Source organism: Furipterus horrens, unplaced genomic scaffold, assembly GCF_987537825.1.
Source record: "Furipterus horrens unplaced genomic scaffold, mFurHor1.1.pri manual_scaffold_6, whole genome shotgun sequence".
NCBI lineage: Eukaryota > Metazoa > Chordata > Mammalia > Chiroptera > Furipteridae > Furipterus > Furipterus horrens.
In genome coordinates, this window is record NW_028327176.1 from 23,780,888 (window position 1) to 23,808,837 (window position 27,950).

The 27,950-nt window shown below is 43.1% G+C and overlaps 1 protein-coding gene across 1 annotated transcript in view; it reads left to right on the forward strand.

Annotated features, from left to right (window-relative positions):
* Window positions 1-1,561: 1,561 nt before the first annotated feature.
* GALM (galactose mutarotase) overlaps window positions 1,562-27,950 on the forward strand; it is a 45,127-nt gene continuing 18,738 nt past the window's right edge. Inside the window, exons 1-4 of the mRNA XM_090281175.1 lie at window positions 1,562-1,853; window positions 8,165-8,319; window positions 14,170-14,376; window positions 19,529-19,610. Of these exons, the coding sequence (XP_090137301.1) occupies window positions 1,664-1,853; window positions 8,165-8,319; window positions 14,170-14,376; window positions 19,529-19,610 (634 nt within the window). The 5' untranslated portion in view covers window positions 1,562-1,663. The remainder of the gene's footprint in view (window positions 1,854-8,164; window positions 8,320-14,169; window positions 14,377-19,528; window positions 19,611-27,950) is intronic.

Below are 27,950 nucleotides of genomic sequence, written 5' to 3' on the forward strand. Positions count from 1 at the left end.
TGAAACATGTGTTCAGGCTTCCAGCACCCTTCCTTCCTTCCTAGGCCCAGACTGCTGGGCTTTGCCAGATTTAGCAAAGAAATACATACACAGGCTCCTGCGTTTTATCTGACAATCCTAGTAAGGCCTTTAGTAGCTCTATTTTGGTCCTCTGCTATCAGAGCCTATTGGGGAAGAGGGAGTATTAAAACACCGAGATTAGTCATCAAAACTTAGAGCAATATTTTTCAAGGTTTGTCTCCAGTTAATCTGCATTAGAACAACCTGGGGAACCTGAGAGAAAGACAGATGCCTGAGTCTCAGCCTCAACTCACAGAATCAGAAAGTCCAGGGACAGGCCTGGAAACATGCATTTTTTTAAATCTCTGCAGCCCTGACCAGTGTGGCTCAGTTCGCTGGGTGTAGTCCACAAATAGAAACATCACTGCTTTGATTTCTCATCAGGCCCATGCCTGGGTTGCAGGTTTGGTTCCGGTTGGGGCATGTGAGGAAGGAAACCAATTGATGTTTCTCTTTCATGTCAATGTTTTTCTCCCTCTCTCCCCCTTTCTACCCCTCTCTGACTGTGGGATCGGGGAGAGGGGACTCAGGGAGAGGAGTGGAAAGCAATGAGGGGGGGTATTGGGACAACTGTAATAGAACAACACAAAATAATAAAATTTTTAAAAATCTCTGCAAATAATTCTGAGGCATACTAAGGCATGACAATTCTTAAATGACTTCAGTGTCTTTCCCAGCAGTACCTACTTGACCCCTTTTCCTGTTTGTGGAAAGGAGATAATAAAAATACAGCATCAGAGGTTTATGAGGACCTTATTCAATATTTGTTTCCTTAATCCCATGTTAAAGGGACTCTGGGCTTCAGGAATGAGAGAGAGCAGATAGCCTTTCCCAGTCCCCTGAAGGCAGAAGGCTGCCTCTGATCACCTCCGTACACACCTGGCCATCTATCACTGGCCCTGTCCAGTCTGCTACTCCAGGCCAGCAGGCAGGAGAGCCTCTGGGCAGGGGTTCCAGCAGAAACATGTACAGGGCCTTGCCCTGTGTGACAAACAAACAGATGGCTCTTCAGTCAGTGTGCAGTGTGCCAAGAAGCCTGCAATGATCATACCTACCCCTTCTCTAAACCAGCCCTGTATTCTTTTTCCTCGGGATCAAAGAGTTAACTTAAAGCCAAAATTTCCCTCCAAGATCCGTTTCGCTGTCCCTAATTCTGCTCTCTGCATTTCCCAGCATTTAATCTGTAAGTCAGCCACTGCTATTAATGAACAGCTCACTCTAAATTGAGAACCTAGTGCCGGAACAGAGATCCGGGTAGAATCCTGCAGGCTCAGGATAGAGTTTAGTAAGACTACAGGCCCCAAAATGCAATTTCACCTCCCAAAGACTACCATTCCCAACATGCAATGCAGTCAGGGTTTGCAAAGGAAAAGAACGGCAAGCAAGGGTGGAAGTTTTGCATTCAGATGACGCTTAGGCAAATAAATTATTAGAAAGGCCCCAGAGGATATTTTTTGCAGGAGTGGTCACTCCCTGAATCCAGGCAAGGAAGGGGAGGAGTCTGCGCGGTGTCCCACCCCTTCTCCAGTAAACTTCTGTAGCTACAAGTTTGCCTGCAGGAGTTCGCAGCGCTAGGAGCAGCTGCATACCCTGAGCTTTCCCCATGGTTTCGGTGGCCAGATCCGTGTTTGGAGAGCTGCCCTCGGGGGCAGGGACAGTGGAGAAGTTCCGGCTGCAGTCAGACCTGCTGAGAGTGGACATCATTTCCTGGGGTTGTACCATCACGGCCCTGGAGGTCAAAGACAGGCAGGGCAGAGCCTCAGATGTGCTGCTCGGCTTTGCCGAGTTGGAAGGTGGGTTGAACTCTGCCCGGGCCGCCGGCAGCGGGCCTCCGGCCCACCCTGCACGCTCTGCGGATCGGCAGCTCACGGAGCAGGGATCAAGGGGAAGGACTGAGCATGGGGCCATCAGAAGTGCTTGGCTCCCGCTAACTCACTGTGTTATGACCCCGTGCTCGGAAAAAAAAAAAGACAAAATGAATGGAAACAGCTGTAAGACTTGGCCTCTGGTTATCCATTCAGGCTTTGCCTAGATTGATTTTAAAAAGTCAGTTGAGGGTAAGATTGAACTCCAGCAATCCTGGAGTGATCTTTGAACTGCCTGATCTTTGAGTGGGCAGTAGAAGAAAACTCCGGCTAGAGGGGGTGTGGCTCCCAGTCCCTTCCTGGTGCCCCTTCTCAAGCAGCAAAGTCAAAGACGTGAGTCTTCTACTTCCTTTTTCCTTGATCAGATTCTCTTTGAGGAGTGGTTGTCTCAGAAATGCTCAGGGGGTGCAGGCAGCTTATCCACTTGAGTCTGGGTGGGGTAACTGCTCAGCCCGTCCTGGCTGCTTAATAGCCATGCACAGAATAGAACGAGAAGATCTCATTGTCTAGAAATGAGGTCTCCATCTAACGAGGGTGGACTTCCATTCTGTTGGAATCCCTGGGTAATTAAGATCAAGTATTAATACATGCATTTAAACACTGTTAATTCAATTATCACATCCAATGAGACAGACAAGGACCCCACCTCCATAGACCTGCAGTTGAGCTAGAGACATAGCCGTTAGCCAAATAATTGCATAAATAACTAACTACAATTGCAGTTTGACCTCAAAGCATAGTTAGCGTTCTCTTTGAGGTAGGGGTGCAACTAGACAGAAAATGAGGTTTGAAATAAAGTTAGCAAAGGGACACTTGAGAATTAATGTCCTCTGCTCAGTGGCAGAGGCGTGGACAAAATCTGCTTAGAGAGGCCTTTTGAGGTTTTTCCTTCAGGTGTGCCTTTCTGTCTGTTTGGTTCTTTAGATCTGTAGCGTGACTCATGGTTGGAGGTCAACAGAAAACTCAAAAGAGTATCGTTTCCCCTTAGAAGGCTGAAATTTGCTCCCCATATCCTTAATGTATTATAAGAATATTCCTGAGGGTCCTATTCCTTGCCCTCTGGTTGTCATTAGCTGCCTTGGAGCTTCCACAGCTTGGCTTGGAGAGGGGACAGGTAATCTTCAGCAGAATTTCTTTGGTAACTTCAGCAAATCTCTACAGGAGACTCCAGGTGGGAAGGTGCAGGGGTGTGGGGAAAATCAGCTCCATGTCCCCTTGAATTTCTGGAGGTGGGGGTTCACCTCTGTCTTCAAAGTCAGAAGGCAAGAGGGTTGACAAATGGTGAAAGAGGATTCCTTAGAATCCTTTTTGCCGAGTCACCTCTTTCTGTTAGTAGCATAACTATTTTCTAGACTGAAACAGAACTGTAAAGAGATTACTTGACTGCTGCAAAATGGCCAATGGCATCAAAGAATTGGCTGTTTGGCCTACAGTTGCAGAACCAGGAAAGAATTGGAGACGATAAGCTCAGAGCACCTGCTTGTATCATCTCATTTCCATCTTTTCCTTATCACCTTTCAAGAGGCAACCATCCTCCGCCTATACACACACACTCAATTCACACCATTTTTAGTTCTGATCTGATTCACATGGATCTTAAAGAACAACTGTCTTTCTGGAATTCATATGAACTGTGTGTCACAGTGACATGGCACCTGGGAAGCACCTGTCATAGAAGTGCCAATTTGTGAGGGCATTTATGCAGTTGTCTCTGAGTCTATGACTCTTGTGGGAGTCTGGATGAAAGAAAATATTACCGCCGAATGTTCTTAAAAGGAAGAAAAAAACACTGATCCCCTCAGATCCACTGACTTGTATTATTCTACATGTTATTAACATCTCTTGAGAAAGTTAAATAGCAGTTTTGGTTTTTTTAAGATTTAATTTATTTTTAGAGAGATGGGAAGGGAGGGAGAAAGAACTCACACATCCCCAACCCAGGCATGTGTCCTACTGGGAATCAAACCAGCAACCTTTGGGTTCTCAGGCCAGCACTCAGTCCACTGAGCCACACCAACCAGGGCTAAATAGCAGTTTCTTAACCAGGATGCATCACAGTCTTCGCAAAAAGCATAGAGAGAGACATTTTCATTCCTATGCTATAATTTAGATCATTCATTTATTTTAAAAGGAAATCAAGCTGTTTTCAAAAGAGAAGTTGGAAAAAAGCCCTCTGGCTGTAAAGTAATACTTTCTAATATATGCAACCCTCTTCGAGGTTATTGCAGGTGGCCCCTTGTTCCCTTTTTAAGGACCTGTCCTCAATTTTTATTTTTTTGTAGATTCGTTTAGTATTTTCAATAATAAAGAAGCCTTCCTAACAGGAAGCATAATTGGCTCAATCAGCATACAGTCATAGCTGCATAATGATGTTTTGGTCAAGGTCGGACTGCACAGACTATGGTAGTATACCAACCATATAGCCTAGACGTGCAGTAGGCTCTACCATCTGGGTTTGTGTAAGTGCACTCTGTGATGTGTGCACAGCTACGAACTCTGTCGGTGTGTCCCCACCATTAATAAGCTGTGCATAACAGTGATATGAAATGGCTCTTGCTATTTCGATCAATTCTAGTGTATTAAAACCTGTGTTAAGAAATTGACAACAGTGGTTGTCCTTAAGCAAAGACTCTGGGTAGTTGGGGTACAGGGATAGGAAGGAGACTTAATTTTCACTATATAGTCTTTAAGAATGCCTGAGTACGTAAATGTTATATAAAGACACTGAGGCAAATATCTTAAAGCAACAAGATGTGACAGAGTAAGGGATTACCTTCATTACCATGTCTCCAAAAATGTTTTGAGCTATGGGCAAGAGCTAAGCATGGATAATTCCATGAGACATGGTCCTTTTGTAACTGCGGGGTGAGATGTGAACTATTTCCAACTTCCCGGATAGATTATATAAACTGCTTGGCTGATGGCCATGACCTGAGGTGAGAATGGTTCAGTTTCTCCCTGGGAAAATGAGATCTTTCTTCTGTTGAATTCTAAAGAGGTAGCTCATATGATCTTTTAGTTATAGGCTGGGAAAAAGTAGTCATGCCTCCTGTGAGTTTTTCTGCTATTTTTTTGTATTTAAAGTATTTTTAATATTTTTCATTTACATGTCCCACCTGCAATCATTATGACTTCTTTCAAAACTTGTGATGAGAATATTTGCTTATAAGCCATAGGTACAAACAACCTACCCATACAATCAATGCAACTCTTTCTCTTCTGCCTTCCTTCGCCCCAGTTACCACCAGACACCCAGCTATTACTGCCCTGAGAGCCATTATGGAAAAACTAGAAAAAATAAATTTAGTGCTCTTAGAAAACCTGAGTTCATAAGAGGGAGTACCCCTGAGGAAAAGGGACCAGCACAGAGGCTGCAGTTTAATATTATAAATGCCCAACAATGCCCTTACAGGAACATTGAAGATTCCCGGTTTAAATCTGCTCTGTCCCTTAAGGCACTGTGGCCTTGAGCCAGTTATTTAGCTTCTCCAGACCTATTTCCTCACCTAAAACAAGTGGATAATGATGATTAAATGTGCTGTTGGCTGTGATAGTGTCTAACTATAGTGAACAATTAATAATTTTTATCTTCTTTCCTTCCTTTGTCCACCCCCACCCCAAATATTTTCCCTCACACTATTTGAACTTTATATTTCACTTTGTTAACACCAAAAAAAAAAAAAAAAAAAAAGGCATAGAGAATCATGTGGGACAACCAGCAAGCCTTTTAAAAATATATAAAATATTTGGGATGCTTAAAGTGCTTGTCAATTAAAGTGATGTTTGTTTTCCTCAAAAAGCCAAAGGAAAGTGGATCAGGGTGTGGAGGTGTTGGCTGAAATTAGTGAGCAGTTTTACTTGAGACTTTAGGGCACTCTGGCTAAGGTTTGGCTGTCTAAGGTGGAGGTTGCAGCTGGGATCCTTGAGGTGTTTGAGGAATGGAAAGGAATGTACCCCATGGTTAAACATTTATGACTATATTCTGGCTGGTCCCTTGCTCAAAAAAAAATGGACAAACTTCCCCTGTCCTTGATTGTACGTTGGCATTTGATGCTATTAAATCAGCATACCTGGTTTGACCTAGAAACTTTCCTTTTTTCATAGAAAATAGTACTTTCTGCATTTCAAACAAGCTTTTTAGTCATGTCCTATTCATTCACATGTTGTAATTTTGATTTGATATAAAAGTTTAGTAACATATGAAGATAGTATAAAATCCATTTGTTCCAAAGAGTTTTCTAGCCCTGGCTGGTGTGGCTCAGTGGATTGCATGCCGGCCTGTGAACTGGAAGGTCTCTGATTTGATTCCCAGTCAGCGCACATACCTGGGTTGTGGGCCAGGTCCCCAGTTGGGGACGTGCGAGAGGCAACCAATCGATATTTCTTTCGTACATTAATGTTTCTCTCCCTCTCTATCTCTCTCCTTTTCCCTCTCTCTAAAAATAAATAAAAATCCTTTTTAAAAAAATTTTCCAGAGACAGTTGGGAGCAGTGCATTCTGCTGTCTTTACAGTTTAATCCTTAAAAATACTTCATCTAAATCAAGGACCAGCAAGTACTTCTTATCTCCGTGAGCTTATTATTAACCATTTCTAGAAAACAGTCTCTTCCGAGGAAGTTCTTGCAAGCCCGTGAGGCAGCAACCTTGATGTTGGATTTGTCAATGTTGCTAAGCATGTGACTGACAGGGAGAAAGGGCCCAGTGTGTACTTGTTGAATGAATCATTGTAGGAGTCAAAAATAGATACAGCCAAACAATTTTTGAATAGAAATTCTGCTTTCTTCCCATTTTTGAACTGAAAAATGAATGAATGCTCCACATTATGTGTCATCAGGAAAGTGCTAATTAAAATGAGACCTATTAGAATGGCCAAAGTTCAGACCACTGACACCACCAAATGCTGGGCATGGATGTGGAGCAAGAGGAGTGCTCATTCATTGCTGGTGGGAATGCAAAATGGCGCAGCCACTTTGGGGGACAGTATAGTAGTTTCTTATAAAACTAAACATACTCCAACTATATGATCCAGCAATTATACACCTTGGTATTTACTCAAAGGGTTAAAAATGTATCCCCACATAAAAACCTGCACATGAATGTTTATAGTAGCTTATTCATAACTGCCAGCACTTGGAAGCAACCAAGATGTCCTTTAGTAGGTGGATGGATAGATAAACTGTGGTACATCCAGACAATAGAATACTATTCAGTGCTAAGAAGAAATAAGCTATCAAGCCACGAAAAAACAGGGAGGACCCTGAAGTGCATATTATTAAGTGAAAGAAGCCCATATGATTCCAACTATATGACATTCTGGAAAAGACAAAATTATGGAGAAAGTAAAAGATCAGTGGTTGCCAGGGACTCAAAGGATGGGAGGGGATGAATAGGCAGCACACAAAGATTTTTAGAGCAGTGAAAAGACTCTGTAAGATATTAGAATGGAGGATACATGTCATTATACATTTGTCCAAACCCATAAAATATATACCACCAAAAGTGAACTCTAGTGTAAACTATGGATTTTAGTTGATAATGATTAATCAATGTAGATGTATCAAATGTGCCATTTGCTGGGGGATGTTGATCATGGGGGAGGCTATGCATGTGTGGGGGCAGGGGGTATATGAGAAATCTGTACTTTCTGCTCAGTTTTTATGTGAACCTAAAACTGCTCTAAAAAAAATAAGGTATTAAAAACAAAAACACATGAAGGAAAACCAACTGACCTACCCAGCCAGGGCTATTTAGTGCTCTTTAAAGGGCATTTTAATGTACTAATTGTATGATTTTTTTTTTTTAATGAAAAGAGAAGAAAGATGAGATTAGTTTCTTCTCAAGACTACACAAAAATGTAATTTTTAGTTAAAAAAATTGATCGGCCTAGGGAAAAAAAGCAGATTACCAAACAGCATGTATACTAAGACCCCAGTTTATATAAAAAGAAGAAGAAAAGCACTTGTAGGCATATGCTAGAAGACAGAAGGATGTACTTAAGAATATTAACAGTAGTTCTCTCTGGTGATAAAATTAGGATGATTTAAATTTCTTCTTTGAGCTTTATAAAGTTCTTTTAAAATGTTTACTACTCTTGGGAAGGGAAAAGTCCATGTGTAGAGAACACCATTTTTCTGTGCTTCCATGAGGATGTGCTCCCGGGAGAAAGTGGTGGGTAGCAGTGTGAGCCTCACGTTAAGTTTGAAGTTTTAGAAACCTCTGTCATGCCATGTCCTCGCAGGCTACCTCCAAAAGCAGCCCTACTTTGGAGCAGTGGTGGGCAGGGTGGCCAACCGAATTGCCAAAGGAACATTCACGTTAGACGGGAAGGAGTATAAGCTGGCCATTAACAACGGGCCCAACAGTCTGCATGGAGGCATCAGAGGGTTTGATAAGGTGAGTTGGGGCATTGGGCCGAGTCCTTACCTGGCACACTTCACAAAGTACCTCCAAGCATACCTTCTGTCTACCAGGCACAAACCTAGGCCCTGGAGCGAATGCGTGGAAAGGTGATTCAGGGAAGAGGTTGCTCCCATGGTTCAGAGGAGCAGGTGCCCTGGCCCTGTTCCAGGACCCATCCTTGTTCAGCTCATATGACTGTAATAGGCAGCAGAGCCCCGAGAGAAAGAAAGGACAGTGGCCCTTGACTTAGGAAAGATAGGGAAGGACTTTCTCACAGCATTGGGACCTGGGAATTGACCTTAAGCACAGCAGGAAAGTGTATTGAAAATAATACCTGAACACTTACTTATTAAACAAGGCATGTTCATGTATTCTCTCTCACCCTGTATTATCACCAGATGAGATGTTGGAGGCTCTGGAAGGCCACCTGCACCTAAGTCAGGCTGCCTGGCCAGAAGCCCTCATTCTTGCACTGCGTGTGCTGCTATCCACCACGGCCACCATGGGGCGGGGGTGGCGGGAGGAGGGGGGGGAGGCTCCAATCCACCCCTCCCCCTATGTCTGCCCGTAAGCCCTGCTGCATTCAGGCCTGCCCTCCCATGACTCCACATTACCTCATATTCTCCCCATCTCCCCCTTTCCACATTAAAACTCCCATTCCCCAAGTGCCTCCCTGGAATAAAAAAGGCCAGAAAAGCACATGGATCAAACAGCTTCTCCCTGAGGTGGGAATGCCTGGCCTTGTGCTTCCTGGCCAGGTGGGAGCCTGCTGGTTAACCCCAAGTGATTCTCTTACTAGTCTAATTTCAGGCTGTGGGGGAGATCATTTCGGTAGTCAACTTACCGTTCGATTATAGTACCCAGGTTATTTCCTGGAGAAGACAGGGACATGTATGTAGTTAGCGTCACAACTTCTTCTTTCCAGCCTCTTACTGCCAGTACCCTACAGAAGGAAGTTGGTCACTCTCTGCTTCCCCTGACCACCAGCTTCCTGTCTGTGGCCTGGAACCAGTCTGCCCCGTCAGTTTCCTTTTATTCAATGATTGCGACTCCTCATGCCAGGGAGGCACAAAGCCAGAGGGTCTCTGGAATATGCCAGGTCTGTGGGCAAACCCTGACCAGAGGAAGTTAGGGCCAGCTCTGCTTGGACAGGGTCTTCAAAGGAGCCTCAGAACAGCACCTTGTTCCAGCCTGTTCCTGTTCCCTCTGTTCTCCTGTGGCATTTTCTGTGATGTTTGCCCTGTATGAACGGAGCAAGTAATGAGCACACACATACATATCCTCAAATGCAGTGTGCCTGCTGAGCCCCTTCTGTGAACCAGGGCACATGATAGGATGGGGGTTTCTGAGGGAGTGGGACCCTTCCATAAACAACTGTTAGAGGGGGGCCACAAGAAACCCATAACATAGCCACCAGTGGTATGGTAGAGGAGCTGGGTATGAACAAGTTAATAGCAACTGGGGAGGTGGCATTTGAACTGCCCTTGAAGAAAGGAGAGAGTTTCATTCACTATGCTGCTCTTGGAGAGAATGGCTATGCAACAGCCCAGAGAAAAGTGGGGAAATACTTGGAATGTTATTATGGAGCCGCTGAAAGTTTTTGAACAGTAGGTTTCGATATAGTATCACGAACAGTGTCAAGTGAACTTTGTTTTGTGTTTCACCTCAACAGTTACTGAGTAATTGTTCTTTTGGAGGTATGTGTTTTCTATTTATTGAATATATCAACACATTTTTTAAAAAAATGTTATTCATTGGTATTTAGAGAGAACCATCAATTTGTTGTTGCACTTATTTATGTACTCATTGGTTGATTCTTGTATGTGCCCTGACCAGGGGTTGAACTCACAATCTTAGCATATTGGGACTACACTCTAACGAACTGAGCTACTCCTCCAGGGCCAACACATTTTTTTAGAGATGAAATTTGAATAACCTGACAGGATTAGAAATGGTATATAGACTTCCAGCCAAGATGGAGGCCTAGACAGACGCACTGCGTCTCCCTTCACAACTAAGAAGGAATACAACTACCTCAAAACTAGAGACAACCAGAAGTTCCAGAAAGTCGAGCTGCATGGAAGTCCAACAAACAAAGATATAAAGAAGAAATACTCATCCAGACAGGTAGGAGGGGTGGAGCCAGAGCGGAGAGAATGCGGTGTGGTGGCGGTGGTGGCAGCAGCAGCAGTGGCAGGCGGGTGGAAAGTGCAGTCACACATTTTAAAAAGTCAGGAGGGACAACAGGGGAGTGTTCCCAGCACCAAACCAGACCCCACAGCTCACGGTTGCAGAGCCAGGGAAAGTAAAGCCTCATTGCTTCTGACTGTGCAAACCAGTGGGGGTTGGGGCGGAAGCAGAAACTGCCAGTCTCTCGGCAGAGTCTGCTTGTTTAAAGGGCCCCCACTGTCCTAGAACGTCTGCAGACCCACCCACTCTGGGAACGATGGCCAGGGCAACAACTGGAGAGGTGCCAGTCCCATATGGAAATGGGAGAAGTGCCTGGAAAAGGGGCGGGTGCTGAGCAAGCAGCATTGTTCCCTCTCAGGCCCCTCACCCCCACACAGCGCCACAACATGGTGAATCAGGTTGCCCTGTACTGATGAATACCTAAGGCTCCACCCCTTACAACATAACAGGTGCAACAGCTCTACCTAAGACACAGAGGCAAACAAACACAGGAGCCTGTCAAGATGAGGAGACAGAAAAGTATGGCTCAAAGGGGGAAACAGATCAAGGTTCCAGTGTGAGAACTAAGCTACGAGGAGATAGCCAACCTAACAAATGTAGAGTTCAAAACACTGGTGATAAAGATGCTCACAGGCTTGACAGATATGCTTGAGTATGGCAAATGCATCGGGAAGAAGTGAAGGCTATGCTAAATGAAACAAAGGAAAATCCACACAAAACCAATGGTGAAGGAAAGGAAACCAGGATTCAAGTCAATGATGTGGAACATAAGGAAGAAAAAACAGTCAACTAGTATAGAATGAGGAAACAAGAATTGAAAAGAATGAAGAGAGGCTTAGGAACCTCAGGGACAACTTTAAATGTGCCAACATCCAAACCACAGGGTGCCAGAAGGAGAAAAGGAAGAGCAAGAAATTGAAAACTTCTGTGAAAAAATAATGAAGGAAAACTTCCCTCATTTGGCAAAGGAAATAGACGTACAAGTCCAGGAAGCACAGAGAGTCCCAAACAAGCTAGACCCAAAAAGGACCACACCAAGACACATCATAACTAAAATGCCAAAGGTTAACGATAAAGAGAGAATCTTAAAAGCAGCAAGAGAAAAACGGAGAGTTACCTACAAAAGGGTGCCTATAAGACTGTCAGCTGACTTCTCAAAAGAAACTTTGCAGGCCAGAAAGGACTGGCAAGAAATATTCAAGGTGATGAAAAGCAAGGACTTACAACCAAGATTACTCTATCCAGCAAAGCTATCATTTAGAATGGAAGGGCAGATAAAGTGCTTCCCAGACAAGGTAAAGCTAAAGGAGTTCATCATCACCAAGCCATTATTATATGAAATGTCAAAGAGACGTACTTAAGAAAAAGATCAAAATTATGAACATTAAAATGACAACAAACTCACAACTATCAACAACTGAACCTAAAAATTAAAAACAAAATCTAACTAAGCAAACCAGAATAGGAACAGAATCATAGGTATGGGGATCATTTGCAGGGTTATCAGCTGGGAGGGGGAAAGAGGAGAAATAGGGAAATCGTGCAGGAATTAAGAAACATAATTGGTTGGTACCAAATAGGGGGAAGTTAAGAATAATATAGGAAAGGGTGAAGCCAAAGAACTTATATGCATGACCCATGGACATGAACTAAGAGGGGTGGAACTGCTGGAGGGAAGGGGGCTACTGGACCGAGGGGAGAAAAAGGAAAAAGCATTGGGACTACTGTAACAACATAACCACTAGAGTATACTTAAAAAAGAAAGAAAGAAAGAAAGAAATGGTATAAGTAGACCTAAAGATGCAAATTATGAAATTTTCTAGAAATTTGGAAACAACAAGTTCCAGGAAATCTTTCCATGAACAGGAATTACACTTCCCACACTATTATACTTATCTGATAATATTGGTTTACACAAAAATCTTTCCATTGCATTCTTTCTCTAAAGGAGAAAAGCTAGGTAGCAAGCTAAGTACATGTTATTTCATTTCTAAAATTTTCTACTTGGGATTTCTTTTTTCTTCCTTTAAGCACATATGCAACAGGCTTTATATGTTAAGTGTCTTGAAAATTCAACCCTTTTAGGAGGTAATTAGGGTATAAAATTAATTTTTTACTAAGGTCAATGAATAAGTTTCAAATACCAGCTGCTTTCAACATGGGTGGAGGCAGAGGCCTTTGTTCCTGCTGGGCTCCCCTTCCTGGCAAGTCTATTTGGGATGACTGTTTTGGCCTCACCTCATGGAGACTTGAACAAAACATTCACTGAAACCAAGATGTGAATTTGAATCCCAGCTCTGTCACTAATTACATGTATGACCTTTTTTTTCCCTCCCTTTAAGCAGTGGACATGAAGTAGTAAAGGTGTCTACTCAACTCCCCTGGGATGTGGGAGGTGCAAGTGAGCAAGTTAACTCCACTGAACTCAATTTGCTCTTCTGTAAAATGGGGGTAATTATATTAATTGGAACCATGTGAAATTGCCACCGTTCAACTATTTTGACCTGCAAAGAGAGTTGTTATTGTTGTTATGTTCCGCCAAATTCTTACCTTGTGCAATGATTTGTGTAAAGCACCAGGTCAGTGACTGGTGAGCACTCAGCAAATGGCAGTCTCGTGTCTGCAAAAGGCCCCTTTACCCCAGGGCTCCCCAAAGGGACTGAGGGGTCTCTGGCCACCTCATCGTCTAATAGTGTAAAGAACGGGAACAGGGTCAGACCACTTGGTTCAAATGCAGTGTCTTACTAGCTGTGCGACCTGGAACAGCAGTTCAGCCTTTCTGAGCCTCAGTTCTCTCATCCCTAAATGAGGACAATGGAACCCATGTTAAGTCAGCTCTGAGACAGATAAGATAGTGTCTGCGAAGTTTCTAGACACCTGCCTTGGCTCATAACAGGCACTTAGTAAATGTTGGTTTTCCCTTCCTGGTAAGGGTCATCTTAGGGCCTCTAAGGCAGAGTTGAGAGGAACCACTGCGTTAATCCAAGATTCCTATTTCTATTTTCAAAAGCAAAAAACTTTTAGAAAACTTTTCTTCATGTTTTTCTTTCTACTCTTAGAATCATATTTTCCAGAATGAGAAAAAACCTTTGAGATCATTTTTCAACCCCTTTATTTTATGGACTGAATTGATGTCCAAAGTCACACCGTGGGCTGGGACGAAACTTGGCCCCCAAATCAGGACTCCTGACTTGTGGGCTAGAACTCTTCCTAATGGAACAAGTGTCCAGGGAACCTCATGGAGTTTGTTTATAAATATTTGTGAATAGTACCCCTAGGAGAGAGGGGCTGATTTATTAATGTTATTTTTAATAGTATTAGCAAATAGCAGATATTGCTATATTGCTACACTTAGAATATGGTGATGAGATTTCAAAAAAATAAGTTTCAAAGTAGGGGAAGAAAATGTAGACATACATATAAATTTAAGGGAAAACAGGATAGGAATTGTGAGTAGGTAAAGAGAAAAATTTTTTCTCTCAAATGCTTTATAAAAAAGAATTTTAGAATAATTAAAATCCAGGCTATTATTTTAAGGCTTATTGATTGTATCATCATTTCCCTTCCTGGAATCAGTGGTCTTGTAATACTGAAATGTGGCATTCGGCTTGGGGTTGGAGTTACTAACCAGCTTTGCACACACTTTTCTTCTAGGTCCTCTGGACCCCTCAGGTGCTGTCAAATGGCGTCCAGTTCTCACGGGTCAGTCCAGATGGTGAGGAAGGTTACCCTGGGGAGTTAAAAGTCTGGGTAACATACACGCTGGATGGTGGGGAGCTTGTGGTCAACTATCGAGCTCAGGCCAGTCAGACCACACCAATCAACCTGACCAACCATTCTTATTTCAACCTGGCAGGCCAGGTAAGTGACCTTGCCTCTTCTTTCCTGCTACATGCTTTGTGGAATGACCAGGGGGAGTGGGTGGAGAGACCAACCCAGCAGGAAATTACTCTGGATGATGAAGAGTGCCCAGCAAAGCATCTGGCTCATAGTAGGTGCTCAATAAATGGAAGTTATAGAGAAGAAGAGGATTGGTACATTCCACCACTGAGAGAATTATCTGTTTCCCAATTCTATTTTAAGAATTCCATCTTGCCCTGGTGGCCCAATTGGTTGGAGCATCGTCCTGTAACCAAAAGGTCACTGGTTCAATTCCTGGTGAGGGCATATGCCCAGGCTATGAACTCTACCCCCAGTTACGGTGTGTGCAGGAGACAACCAATCGGTGTCTCTCTCTCTCCCATCCCCTCCCTCTCGAATGAGAATAAAATAAACCTTAAAAAACAAAACAAAAAAGAACTCCCTTTTTATCTAGTAACATGTACTTACATTTGCTTCCCCTACTTCACTACTACTCCCCGAAAACTATTTCCAAGTAAAGTGCTTTCCACCCTTGGACTTTCAGAAATGTGCTCAGCCCAACCAACCCCTTTACATGTGCGTTCCTACCGTGCAGCCCACCATAAGTGTGGTGTAGAAACATTGGTAACTCCTTAGGTAATCTCATTCCCTCCTTTTGCTATTTTAGCTTGTTGAAGAGGTTATTGCATGAGACAATGAAAAAGCTTAACTGAACTTTGTAGATTGTATCTATTACTTCCTGTTCATGTGAAGTACTTACTCATCGTTGTCTACTATTCTTGAGTCACTTTGGTATGATTTTCTACCACGAGATGAAGTTCACAGCCAACTAGTAATATCTTGTCTTTTCACACTCTTTTAGGAGTTTGCTGATGATCTGCTGATATTTTTTTCCTAGGATCTTTTCAAATAGCATGAGCTGATTGGTTCTTATATAATTTCCAAAGTTCTCCCTTTAAAAATAAGAAAGATGTTTCTTCACTTGCTTGTTCCTTACCTTCAGGAACTTCCACCAGCCTTCTTGAGATCTTAAAGACAAACCAAAACACAAAAACAAAGCAAAGATGCCCAGCCATAGGAGGCTCTGCAATAATGTACATAAAGACTCTACTTTTTAAAGTAACTTCAGAAAGAAACTTCACAAAAACAGACCAAAATATTAATGGTTTTATGTAAGTAATAGGTCATGGTGATATTTCACTATTTACCACATTTTTATATACTTAGGACATCCTGTTTTATAACTGGAGTGGTCTAAAGGGATAGATTCAGAAACAGAAAGAGAAATTATGTGGGAAGTATTACATCTGTCATTGTGTTCCACTGGAGGAGACTTAATGGCAATGTGAGGTTCACTAAAGCTCTTTGCATTTACCTGGCAGCGGAATCCTCCTGACTAGAATTTTCACACCCTTCCAGTCCTACAGGGACTTGAAGTGACAGGTATTTCTGAATCTCTTTCCAGAGGCTAAATAGTTTCCCAGATCACAAACCCACCCCAGAAGGGGGGTCAGTGTCGGCTCCCTCCTGTATTCTGTCTTAATACGTGCAGCTACAGTCCCCAGCCACTGGCTTCAGGGTTGAGGGTGGGCAGGCAGGGGTTGTCAGCCTTCTAGGGCGCTCAGGTGGGAGTGGATGGCCAATCACCAGGCCTGGGCTCACAGGGCCTCTGTATTTTCAGAACATCTCTTGCACTACCCACGAACACATTATCATGTATCTTTAACACTCCCCAGGGAAATAGGTCAAAACTTGGTGTTTAAGGTGGTCAGCTCAACCTATATGTTTTCTTCTTTTATTTGTTTTATAAATTTAATAGCGGTATTTTTGTTCTACGTGGGGCCAAGCTTTGAGTCATTACTTCTGAGTTTGAGTATTGGAGGCCTGGGGGGAAGGGAGAACTGTGTTTTTCAAAGAATGGAAAAATTATGCGGCTTGCAGGTTGGTTGTTCTCTCTCTCTCTCTCTCTATATATATATATATCTCTCTCTCTCTCTCTCTCTCTCTCTCTCTCTCAGCTGTTCCTGCTTTTGCCTAACACAGAACAGGGAGAACATGTTTCTTATTGAAACTTTACCTAAAGAGCTATGAAAGCAGGCCCAGGGGAAATTGACATGAAAAGCAGTGACTGTGGTTCCGGTGTGACTGGGCAGGTGTGTCATCAGGAACGCAGGTTCTTCCATCTTTCCATTCTGCTGCTTCAAGGTTTTGGCCTTTGCTCCCTTAGGGTCACAAGACGGTTGCCACAGCTCCAGAAATTCATAGAGTCACTTCTAGAGACAAAAAAGGACCTACCCCTTTTTTTCATATCTTTTATGTTCCATTTTTATTTATGTTTTTAGATTTTATTTATTTATTTTTAAAGATAGGGGAAGGGGGGGAGAAAGAGAAACATCTATGTGAGAGAGAAACAGCAACAGTTGCCTCTTGCACACGCCGTGACCAGGGGCCGAACCTGCAACCCAGGCATGTGCCCTGACTGGGACTCGAACTGGCAACCTTTCGCTTTGTGGGACAATACCCAACCAACTGAGCCATATGCTCAGGGTACTAATGTTCCCTTTTTAAGAATAAGCAAAACCTCCCAGAAGCTCCCCACCAGGATTTCCCTCACATTTTGTTGGCCTAAAGAATGACCTATTCCCTATCTAACCCAATCACCAACAAGGGAATTAGACCATGGTGATTGGCTTAGACCAACCAAGATTTGCCCTCTGGGGCCTTGGGAGGGGTTCTTTCCCTAACTGTCTATCTAGCACAGGATAAGTCAACAGGTCAGGGTTCTACCAGGGGAAAGTGGGGGTGCTGGTAGAGGTGCTGCTATGGCTTGGGTGGTAACCAATAGTGTCTGTTATATCCTGCTGGAGGTGATAAGAGCTGAATTAAGGCAGTGGTAGTGACAATGCACAACAAAAAGGTCTTTAAAGCCCCATGCAGGCCACGGTGAGCTCTATAAATGGTTAATGTTACCGACTTGTAACGGCCAAGCCAAGCTCACCAAGACAAACACTGAACTCAGAGACAGACCTGAAGTTCTGTTTGTGAATCAGCATTCCTGGCCAAGTTGTCATCAGCCTGGAAAGGAATGACTACGACAGTAATATTCCACCACAGTAGATCACGGCATTATTCCAGGTCAGAGTGTCATTAAGTGAGGCATGCTTCCCTCCAATGAAGGAGTGTCAGTGCTGCTTAGTGACCCAACAGCCATGAAGAGACTGGGTGCCTAATAAAGGTTTTTTTCTTTCTTCTCCCAGGCTTCTTCCTAACATGTCAGATGCATCAGTTTATTTGGTGTGTGATTTTCATATTGAATCATTTTTCTTCCTGCCTTAGTACTAAAAAACAAACACACAGATAAAGGAAATTCCTAAGCAGTTTTATTCATAATAGTAAAAAGCAGAAATAACCCAAAAGTTGGTCAGCAGGAATATGGATAAACAAGTTGTGATATAGTCATACAATGGAATGCTACTCAAACTTGAACTGAGAATTGAACAGATAGAGCAAAGGAAGAAGTCTCAAATTCTCTTCTCTCATCAGAGAGAAGATGCCCCTCAGCCCCAGAGGCCTCTTTGGGGCTGGCAGTACCCCTGAGGCACGAGAGGGCGGCAGTATGGAAAGCCATGCAGGAGATGGCCCCTCTAGGCTAGAGCTGCAGACCCCTCCAATTTGGGGCCTGCCTTCCCAGGTCAGAAAAAGGACCAAACAAGTGGCAAAGAGAGTATAAGCAGAAGAGGCCTGTGCCCCAGCCATGCCTGCCCCCCATTCCTGCCCCTGTACCTACTGGGAGAATACAAGAGATGTTCTTCAGAAACAGACCTTCTCCATAGTGCAATTAAAACAATTTCTTCTTGTCTAGACATAGATTCTCAAGGTCTCTAAAATCTTGGCCTTTCTCCTCAGGACAACTCCATTTGATTATGTGGACCTGTGACTTTATGACGATGGAACCTTTTTTTCCATGAGCCCACAATGCTCCCTCTCTGCTGACCTCTCAGGGACCCAGTAGAACTTTCAGTGTAGCTGAGCTCACGGTTTCTCAGTCTTGGTGCTCTTGACAGTTTGGACCAGATATTTCTCACTGCAGGGATGGGGAGACTGTCCTGTGCATAGTAGAATGTTTAGTAGAATCCCTGGTCTCTTCCCACTAGGTGCCATTAGCATTACCATCCCCAGTCATGATGATCAAAAATATCTCCAGACATTGTCACATTTTTTCCCAGTAAGGCAAAATTGTCCCCAGTTGAGAACCACTGGTTTAACTTATTTTTGAGTACTTACTAAAAGCCCTCACCTAGTTTCCCTTTCATATCTTCTGCCATGAAGCTTTAAACTGTTAATGATAAAAAGAATCTCTTAAATTAGAAATGTACTCGTGTATCTTCCAATTGGCAAGCAACACAACATGTCTTTACTAAAACTGTTCTTCACAAGAACACTGGCAGAGGTGAGGGCATTGTTAGCCCAGTTTTGCATGGAAGGAAATGAGATTCTAGGAGGTTTATGTGACTTCCCCAGGGCCAGTCAGTGGGAGCTGGAACTAGACTCCAGGCCTCTGACCACTGACCAGTCTTTAACTCTCCCAGTAGAGCAGGTGCATTTTTATGGAGGAGACAGACAAACTCTCAAAAGCAAGGACCCCAGTTCTGATTCCTGGGCTTCTGTCATGGGGCTGGGAGTGTCTGGGTGGGGATTGGGACAGAGAAATGATGACATGCCCCACCTCTAGCTAGCTGAAGGCGAGGCCTTGGCCATCTAGCCCCTGTGCTGCAGGCCACTGGCCTTTGCTCTTCTGTTTGCCTGGCATGTGAGGGGGGCGGGGGGAAGAAAGCCCTCTGCTAAGAAGCCGAAATACAAAAGGCTTTCAAATCATTGGTGTCTCTCTGACTTTGCACCTTTACAATTTCATTTCGTAAAGAAAATGCATGCTGGGGTCACACTTGAAAGCACCTTCCAAATGTATCAGCTACTGTTTTGAGGACCTGTCTACCCACACTTAAGTGAAACTATCAGTCATCACCATAGGTCCAGTGAGATTTCTAAAGTTTTTGTCAATGCCTGAAACATTTCTGCAGGAGACATTATAAAGCAAATGTATGACATTAAGACTAAGCTTTAAATCTTTTCTTCTCTATCTTTTCCCTCCCAGGGTTCCCCAAATATATATGACCATGAAGTCACTATAGAAGCTGATGCTTTTCTGCCTGTGGATGAAACCCTGATTCCTACAGGTTGGTGAATTTTAACTTTGTATAGGAATGTAGAGCTGGGGTTTGATTTGAGAAACATCGAAACTTCATTTGCCTATATTTATTTTCCCTGTTGGCCTACCAAAATGCCTCTACTTACCAGGATTAGTCATTTGTTTGGGTTAAGGTTGGGTGAACATAATTAAACAGCCAAACCAGGACCATTTTGAGAGGGATAGGGGGTACTATTATTAATAAGCCAAAGCAACAAGCATAAACTGAGATAGTCCCAAATACACTGGGTCTTCTGGCCTTCTTAGCCGAGCCTGAGGTTCCAGAAGTTCTTTACTAAAATGTAAATCTGTTCATTGTTAGCACCTTAGCAGAGATAAATTTACCTGAACATTACCTCACAAACGCAGGACACTGATAGAACACCACATGGTTTTTGATAGAAGAAGGAAGGATAGATAGAATGAGTTGTACCGTGGGCAGGACAAATGCAGATAAGTCGCCTCTGGGACATAGTTTGGGGAATGAGGTGGAATGGGAAAGCAGAGTATCAAAGGGGTAGGTGACATAATGCCAAAATCAAACTTCACGGGTGTGTGTGATCCTAGGTTACCTAGATTGAGATCACCTCGGTTATTATTTGGGATCAAAAGTACCTTGGTTCAGTCCTGGCTGGTGTGGCTCAGTGGCTTGAGTGCTCGCCTGATAATCGTAAGGTCACTGGTTCAATTCCCAATTAGGGCACATGTCTGGGTTGTGGGCCAGGTCGCCGGTTGGGGGCTTGTGAGAGGCAACCAATTGATATATCTCTCGAATGTTTCTCTCCCTCTCTTTCTCACTCCCTTCCCCTCTCTCTAAAAGTAAATAAGTAAAATCTTAAAAAAAAAAAAAATGTACCTTGGTTCAAATAGGCAAATCCATAGAGCTAGAAAGTAGATTAGTGAGTTGCCAGGGGCTGGGGCAGAGGGAAATGGGAGTGACAATGGGTACAGAATTTCTTTCTGGGGTGATGAAAATATTCTGGAATGGATAGTGGTGATGGTTACACAAGCGTGTAAATATACCAAACCCCACTGAATTGTGCACTGTAAATTCGACAGGATGTGAATTACATCTCAATTTGAAAAAAGAAAGAAATAATGTGTTATCTTGGTTCATGTATTATCTCCAGAACTGGGTGGTGTAGTTTTGTACTCAATCTCGGATGCTCCCCCTTCTTCCTTCAGGGATAGGTGGATGACCAGATGACTGGCAGGGGAAGCTGTTGTCTGTGGCAGTTTATGGAAATTAACTTTAGTTACCACAAAACAATAGACAAATATTCTTATTGGGATTTCATTAAAATCAGAGATCAGGTGAGTCTCTGATTTTAGAAGGCATAGTCTTGGAAACTAAAGTAAACAGAAGTAGAGAATGAAGGGAAGAGCAGAAATCCTGAAAGACACAAACACTTCCGCATCAGCTCCTCTTCCCCTGGGAGGAACGGCCGCCCTCACTTGGCCCCTTGGCTGATCCAGGTCCCCTGCTTTGTCTGACGGCAAAGTCTCAGAGGTATTACCTCATGGCACCTCTGTCAGATTGCTGACGTCCTGTGTTCCATGCTCTCAAGCAGTCAACTGTGGAAGGTCAGGAAGGCCTTTCCCTTCCATCACACCTCACCTAAGGGTGCTGCTACTTCAGTTGTCCTCTCTGCTCCAAGAAAGAGCTTAGAATGACAGCATATGAGCCATTAGAAGTCAAGGGCATCATCCTAACCAAGTAAACGAGGTTTACATCACCAGTGGTAAAACATTTGGATGTTATCCTCCCCCTCATATGATGCACTGAAAAAGCACATCGCCTGTGTGGTGTTCTGTCAAAAACGCATAACCTCAACCCCTTCAGGGGAAAGTATCCCATGAACCCAACTGAGGGACAGTCTCCAGAATAATGCACCAGTACTCTGCAATAGGATCAAGATCATGAAGTCAAAGAAAGACTAAAGAACAGTCAGAGAGGAGATCAAGGAGATAAGACAACAAAATGCAACATGGGATCCTACAAGGGATCACAAGGCAGAAAAGGGGCAATAGTGGGAACTCTGCTGAAATTCTAGTGAAGTCTATGGTTTAGTTAACAGTATTGTTCCCATGTTAAATTTCTTAGTCGTGATCATTGTACCATAGTAAGTCTGAAATTATTTCAAAATTAAAAAAAAAAAAAAAGAAGAAGAAGTGAAAAGAAAAAACAGCCCAAGGCACCAAGTAAGATATTACTTTAAGTTTACTGGGTATCTGTCTTACTTTAGGGAACGGCTTTTGTTTTATTTTGGCCTCTTTAAAACAATGGGGTTGTGTTTATGGCTGCTAGATCACCATGTCTAGGAGGCAAAAGGTAAGAATGTGAGCCTGCATACTAAGCAGCAACTTCAGTTAACAGCAGGAATTAGAAACTCCCATAAATGCAGTGACTGTGAAACTAATTAGAATAAGAATGAGAAATCAAGATAAATGGATTCAAATTTTTGACATCACAGTGTTGAATGTTTCCTGGCTTTGAGACTGGGTTTAGAGGTTTTTATATTTGTCTTGGTAACATGTCTTTAAAAAAACGTTTTTTTTATTGACATGGCTCAATAGTTGGGTATGAGTAAGCTGGCCCATCTTGTCCTAGGTGCAGAATTAATGCATTTCAACTATGTTTTGAACTGCAAGGAAAAAATAGTGGCGGCAGCTGTGTTGTGATTGATAAGGAAGGAAATGAACTAAGTAGCATATAAGGGGAGGTGGTGAACTAAGTGCATATTTATTTGTATATATTTATAAAATCTTATGCTTTCCTGTTGAGTTTTGATCAGACAGAAATCACAAAAAAAAAAAAAATGTGTAATTCATGCTGCATAAAGGTTATTTGTCATGACTGGAGATGTAATTATGGCAGAGCACCGTGGAGCTTAACATGCCATCTAACAGACTATAAAATCGTCTTCCTCTCAGTTTTGCACTGTAGGTGGTTTTCTGATCAAATTACATACTCTGCTAGCACTGAACACCTGTGAAGTTGAGTAGGTTGTAAGAGCTCCGGGCTCTGGGGGACAAGAGCCCTGGTTATAGTCCTGGCTTTGCTGTTAAGTAAGTAGGAGACCTTCTGTATATGTATAATGCTTTAACATTTAACCCTCTACACTCTCATTTTCTTTTGTGCAAATAGGAGGTATGTTGAACCCAATCCAATTTTATGGACCAGAAAATTTTCTTTAAAAAACAATTTGGGCCCTGGCCAGGTAGCTCATTTGGTGGGAGCATTGTCGCAATGTGCTAAGGTTGTGGGTTCAATCCCCGGTCAGGGCACATACGGGAGTCAACCAATGGGTGCATGAATGAGTGGAGCAGGAAACTCGATGTCTCTCTCTCCCTCTCTCTCTCTTCCTCCCTCTTCCTTCCTCTCCTTCTCTCTCAAGTCAATAAATAAATTTTTTTTTTAATTGGGAGACTTATCTGGGGTTGCCCAACTTTTCATTTTGCCAAGTTAGAAAGCTATCATAGATTTAGGACTACTAAAACTAATTAGAATGTATATATGTTATTTTTCAATACATATTTAAAAATTTAATTGGGATATTAATGAGGAACAGAGATAGACTACACTTATTTCTTTAAATTCCAAACTACCATTTATAATCACTATCTTTTCATTAAAAAAAGAATATTTTAATACCACAAAAGTGGGGAAATTTTTATCTTAGACTGAAGAACAATCCTTTAAATTGATTTCATCTTGTTTTTTAAAGAAATGGGATAGGCCTGACTGGTGTGGCTCAGTGGATTGAATGTTGGCCTGTGAACTGAAAGGTCACAGGTCAACGGTTCGATTCCCAGTGGGGGCACATGCCTGGGCTGCGGGCCAGGTCCCCAGTTGGGGGTGTGTGAGAGGCAACCAATGGACGTTTCTCTGCCACATCAATGTTTCTCTCCCTCTCTTTCTCCCTCACTTCCCCTCTCTCTAAAAAATAAAATATTAAAAAAAAAAATAGATAGATTATCCAAATATATCTCAGTTTTCTGTGGATCAGTGAAAACTTTATCATGGACTCATGATTAAGAATGAATAGTTTATAGGGCCACTGTGGCTCTTACGTTCTGTGATTCTACGAAGCTCCGAGTAGAACATTTTTCTGCTATTGCCACCACCCTTCACATCCATTAGAACTCTACCATGAAAGTCAATGAGTGTCAGAGGTCAGAGGTCGGCAATAAACTTTGGTCTCTTTGTATGTGAATGGCTTTTACTCCATAAATCTGTTTCTTTGCTCACCATCCCCATCCTCTGCTTTCTACCCCAAGTCCTTGTTTGTGTGTTTGTTTTGTAAATCTATTTCCCAAGGTCATAAAAATCCTCATTATTTTTACTTGGAGCTCCTAGAGAGTAAAGTGTTTTATCATCATTGTACCAAAATAGAAGCCAAGAGCCCTTAAACTGCACCCAGGATCACAAGAGCAGGTAGCAGCTAAACATGCCTGAGAAAGCGGCTCACGCAGGAGCATTGTGGTGGATTCGGAGGAAGCCTGGGGCCCCATTTTAACCCTGAGGCCTTTCGTCTGCTCATTCCTCTATTCCTTGAATCGCAGGTGGGCTCGTCACAAATGCTTAATATGACACATTGCTATTTCTTAGCCTCACTTGGTCAGCCTTCTGTGGACTTTCAGCCGACTCTCCTAGGCTGGCTTCCACACTTGTCATACAAAGATGGTTAATAGTCCCAGGCCCCTGCCTTCTGTGGCTATTAATTTGTACTTATATTTGTTTTTCAAGTCCTTCTTTCAGTTTGCCCTTTTTAAGTTTACCTTAAAAGCTGTAACCTGAGTAGTTCTTGAGGAAAACGCTGATGCAGATCTAACCTTTGGGGGCGTTTTTCACCTTGGTTACAGACACTTGGTAAATAATTTTTTAGGTGATGGGAAAACCCATTGTCAGGAGAAGATAGCAACCCTTATTTTACAGTAGGTGACAATCTGGGCCGGTGGTACTCAGTGAAAAGGGGCCTTCCCCAGAGTGTGTTTGAGGGAGGGGTGAAACCCTGGCCTCCTTGTCTTTGTCATTGGCTTACTGATGGGCTGTTATCACAGAGGAAGGAAAGGGATTTGGTACAACCCCATCTGGACCTTTGCCCCAGGCAGGCCCACAGGCCTCCGGCAGCCTTGGGCACCCACTTTGCCCTGCCTTTTCCTGTTGGCGGTGTTTGGGGGCATATAAAATATGGAAGACAACAGCCTGTGTTACATGGCTTCTTCTTTCATCCCCTTTCTCTGCTCTGCAGAGAAATGCCTCAGTTAGTATGGGGGTATCAGGAGCCTTCAAAGGGGCACATTCAAAGGAAAATGGGTCACCCCCATTTCCCCATCAGAAATTTCTGCCATTTTGTCAGCTCTGGAGGCTTCCTAACACAGGTGAACAATAGCCCCTGTGTTTTCTTAGGCTAGAGGACTCTAGCATCTTTGCTTTTTTATAGGAAGGAAGGAAGAGTTTGAATAAAAGTGTAGAATCCATCCGCTAGCTTCCGAAGCTACTGCTCTGGATGAAATTCCGGGCACTTGAGAGTCAGCAGTGGTTTTTGAGCACAAGATCCTTGCTCACTGGGCCCCTCGCCTGTGCTACAGCCGCACCGACAGAAGCCTCTGCAAGGCTGAGAGCTCGTTTTAGCCGCAAACCAGGACCAACATTTGCAGCTGAGCTGTCAGGCTGGGTTTGCATGACACCAGTTAGTTTAGCTTTGTTTCTTCCAAGCCATTTTTTTTTCCTTACTTAAAAAAAAAATTACAGACCATAAAGCACTTGCTTATACTTAGGATAGGCACACGCACTGTGTTAATGGGGCATGTTCTGGTCCTCTTGCGTACGTATGTGTATGTGTGTGTGTATGTGTATGTGTTGTTCTCAGGGCTGTCTCTGTGGTCCCCAGAAGTGGAACTCCTGGAAACCATTTACCAGAAAAGACAGGTATATAAGGAATGTCCCCAGAGAGAGCACTCCAGGGCCAGATCTCTGTGCTGCCATGTCAGGAATTTAGCTTGGGGACCTGCCTCTAGTGTCCTGCCTATGGCAACGTGGGGAAACTGGTCCCTGGTGCCCTGCTCAGATACTGAGCCAGCTAGATGCGAGCAGGTGAGAAAATGTAATCCTCTGTTTCTCCAGGGACACATTCACTCCCAGGCTGTAAATATTACATGTCACCCTTTCGCCATACACAACTGTGAGACTTGGAGGCAGCTTGGGCAACCTGCCCAACAAGACATTATGATGTAGACAATGCCGTGTGGAACTAAGCATGTGTCTTAAAGGCATTTACAGCACATAGCTTTTCCTTTTTTAAATTTTGCTGCACTGTTTGCAGATAAGGAGTTAGAAAGCAAAAAATGGATGCTTTGACTAGGTCCTTTGAATCTTAAAGTTACATTAGAAAAATAGCATCTTATTCTTGAGAAAAAAGATACCTTTTGTTTTTATAAAAATTAACCCATCCCACTCTTTCCCCAGCCCATCTGTGTTCACTTGCTATTCTTGCAGCATTCTGTTTTTGAAAGCTCATTCTAAAATTACATGAAAGCAACCCTATTTTGACAAAATTAGAATTCTGGTAGGAAAGGCTTACCACAGGCTGTGGGGAGAGACCCAGCAAGATCTGCGTATTTTATTTCAACCTCACTGGGTTCAGCCTGCAGTTCAGTCAATTTTATAATTACTTCCCTAGGGCAGGTGTAAGTCTCTGCCTTGGGAAATAACAAATTCCAAAGTAGTCTCCTGGTTCAAAGATGGCACAAATGGAGACTCTTTTGATCTACATGTTTTAATCTTTCTGGAGCTTGTGCCAGAAAATTTCTTTAGACTTCATAGAATTCTAAAATATTGGACATACTTGTTTCAACCTTCCATCAATATGCTTCCTCTTTTCCCCCACCCAATACTGTTAGTCATCAGGTCCTGCTGATTTTTAACTCCTAGGTATTTCTCGAATCTGCTTCCTCAATATGCATTATTGATTATATGGCTCCATCTTCATCGTCACTGTCCTGGTTTAGGCTCTTCTTATCTAGATCTGTACCTGGCTTATATTATGAGCTTCATAAATTTGGATCAGTGAATACACAAATGAATCTGGACTATAGTCTCCATTTGAGGGGAGAAATCTCATTAGAACTATTCTCCATTCAGTTACTAAAGTTATCTATAAAATGCAAATCTCACTTTGATACTCTCCAGCTTAAAAAACCCTTAGATGGCTACCAGGTCAGACACCAGCTGCCTCCCAGCCCCATCTCCCACCATGACTCTCTTACACCCCTGGTTCAGTACCCTCCTCCTACCTATAGGGGCCACCCAGTACCCCCTACTCTTTCTTCAAGGCTCATACTTTCTCCTTAGAAATCTTTCCCCCACTTCCTGGACACAGCAGATGCTTTGTTGCTCGGGGGTTTTGTAATGACATAAGCTGTTTAGAGATCATCTTGTGCCAAAGTTCCCTCATCTTCCCCAGCACAAGTCTACCTCAGAAGATCTTTCGGATTTAGTTACAGCTCCAAAGTAGGGAGCCAGCAGGGAGCCTCAGGCTTGGTCTCTTTGCCTTGAAGCTAGAAAACCAACCTAGTTAACTAAAAAATGAAACCAAGTAATTGCCGGTCTGTACAGTCTAGGAATACCTGCTCCTTCCCCCCACCCCCAGTCAGTCTCTTTCCACTCTTCTCCCTTCTTTACATTGGTTTTTCAACATAACACATTAAAACAGTACCGTGGAATAAATGGGATTCAGAAAACCTGGATATCTGCAAGTCTTAGTTCTGCTAGCCACCAACTACGCCGTTCAGTCAGCCATGAAGACTCTTCGGGCCTCATGGCCTCATCTGTAAAGTCTCATTAGATTACATTTACATGAGGTGAACTGTGAGGTCCTATCAATTTCTAACACTGATTCAAAGACCACACACACCTCTAACCCAGATTTTTCTCAGACAGGGTCCGTACTTGTATGTCTGGGAAGATGATGAAAGAACTTCAAGGGATTCATGAGCCCCTGAAATTCTGTGTAATACCTGAGTGAGTTAGTCACATCATCTAAGACCACAGAGGGGTCTTCTGGTCTTTGTTTCCGCCCTCAACTTAATGATAGCTTATTGTTATTCTGTGTATGATTATACATAAATGTCATCATTGTTTTTGAGAATAGCAATAGTTTGTTTTCCCTTTTGTAATCTATAGGGTGGTTTTTACACTTTTGTTGCTGTTGTTAATCACCATTGGATTTTCTGAAGTGAGCTGGAAGGCTAGCTAGGGGGGAATATGGCATACCAAGAAGAAAAGTAACTGGTTCTGCCCAGAGGAGCAAGAGCAGCCGGACTC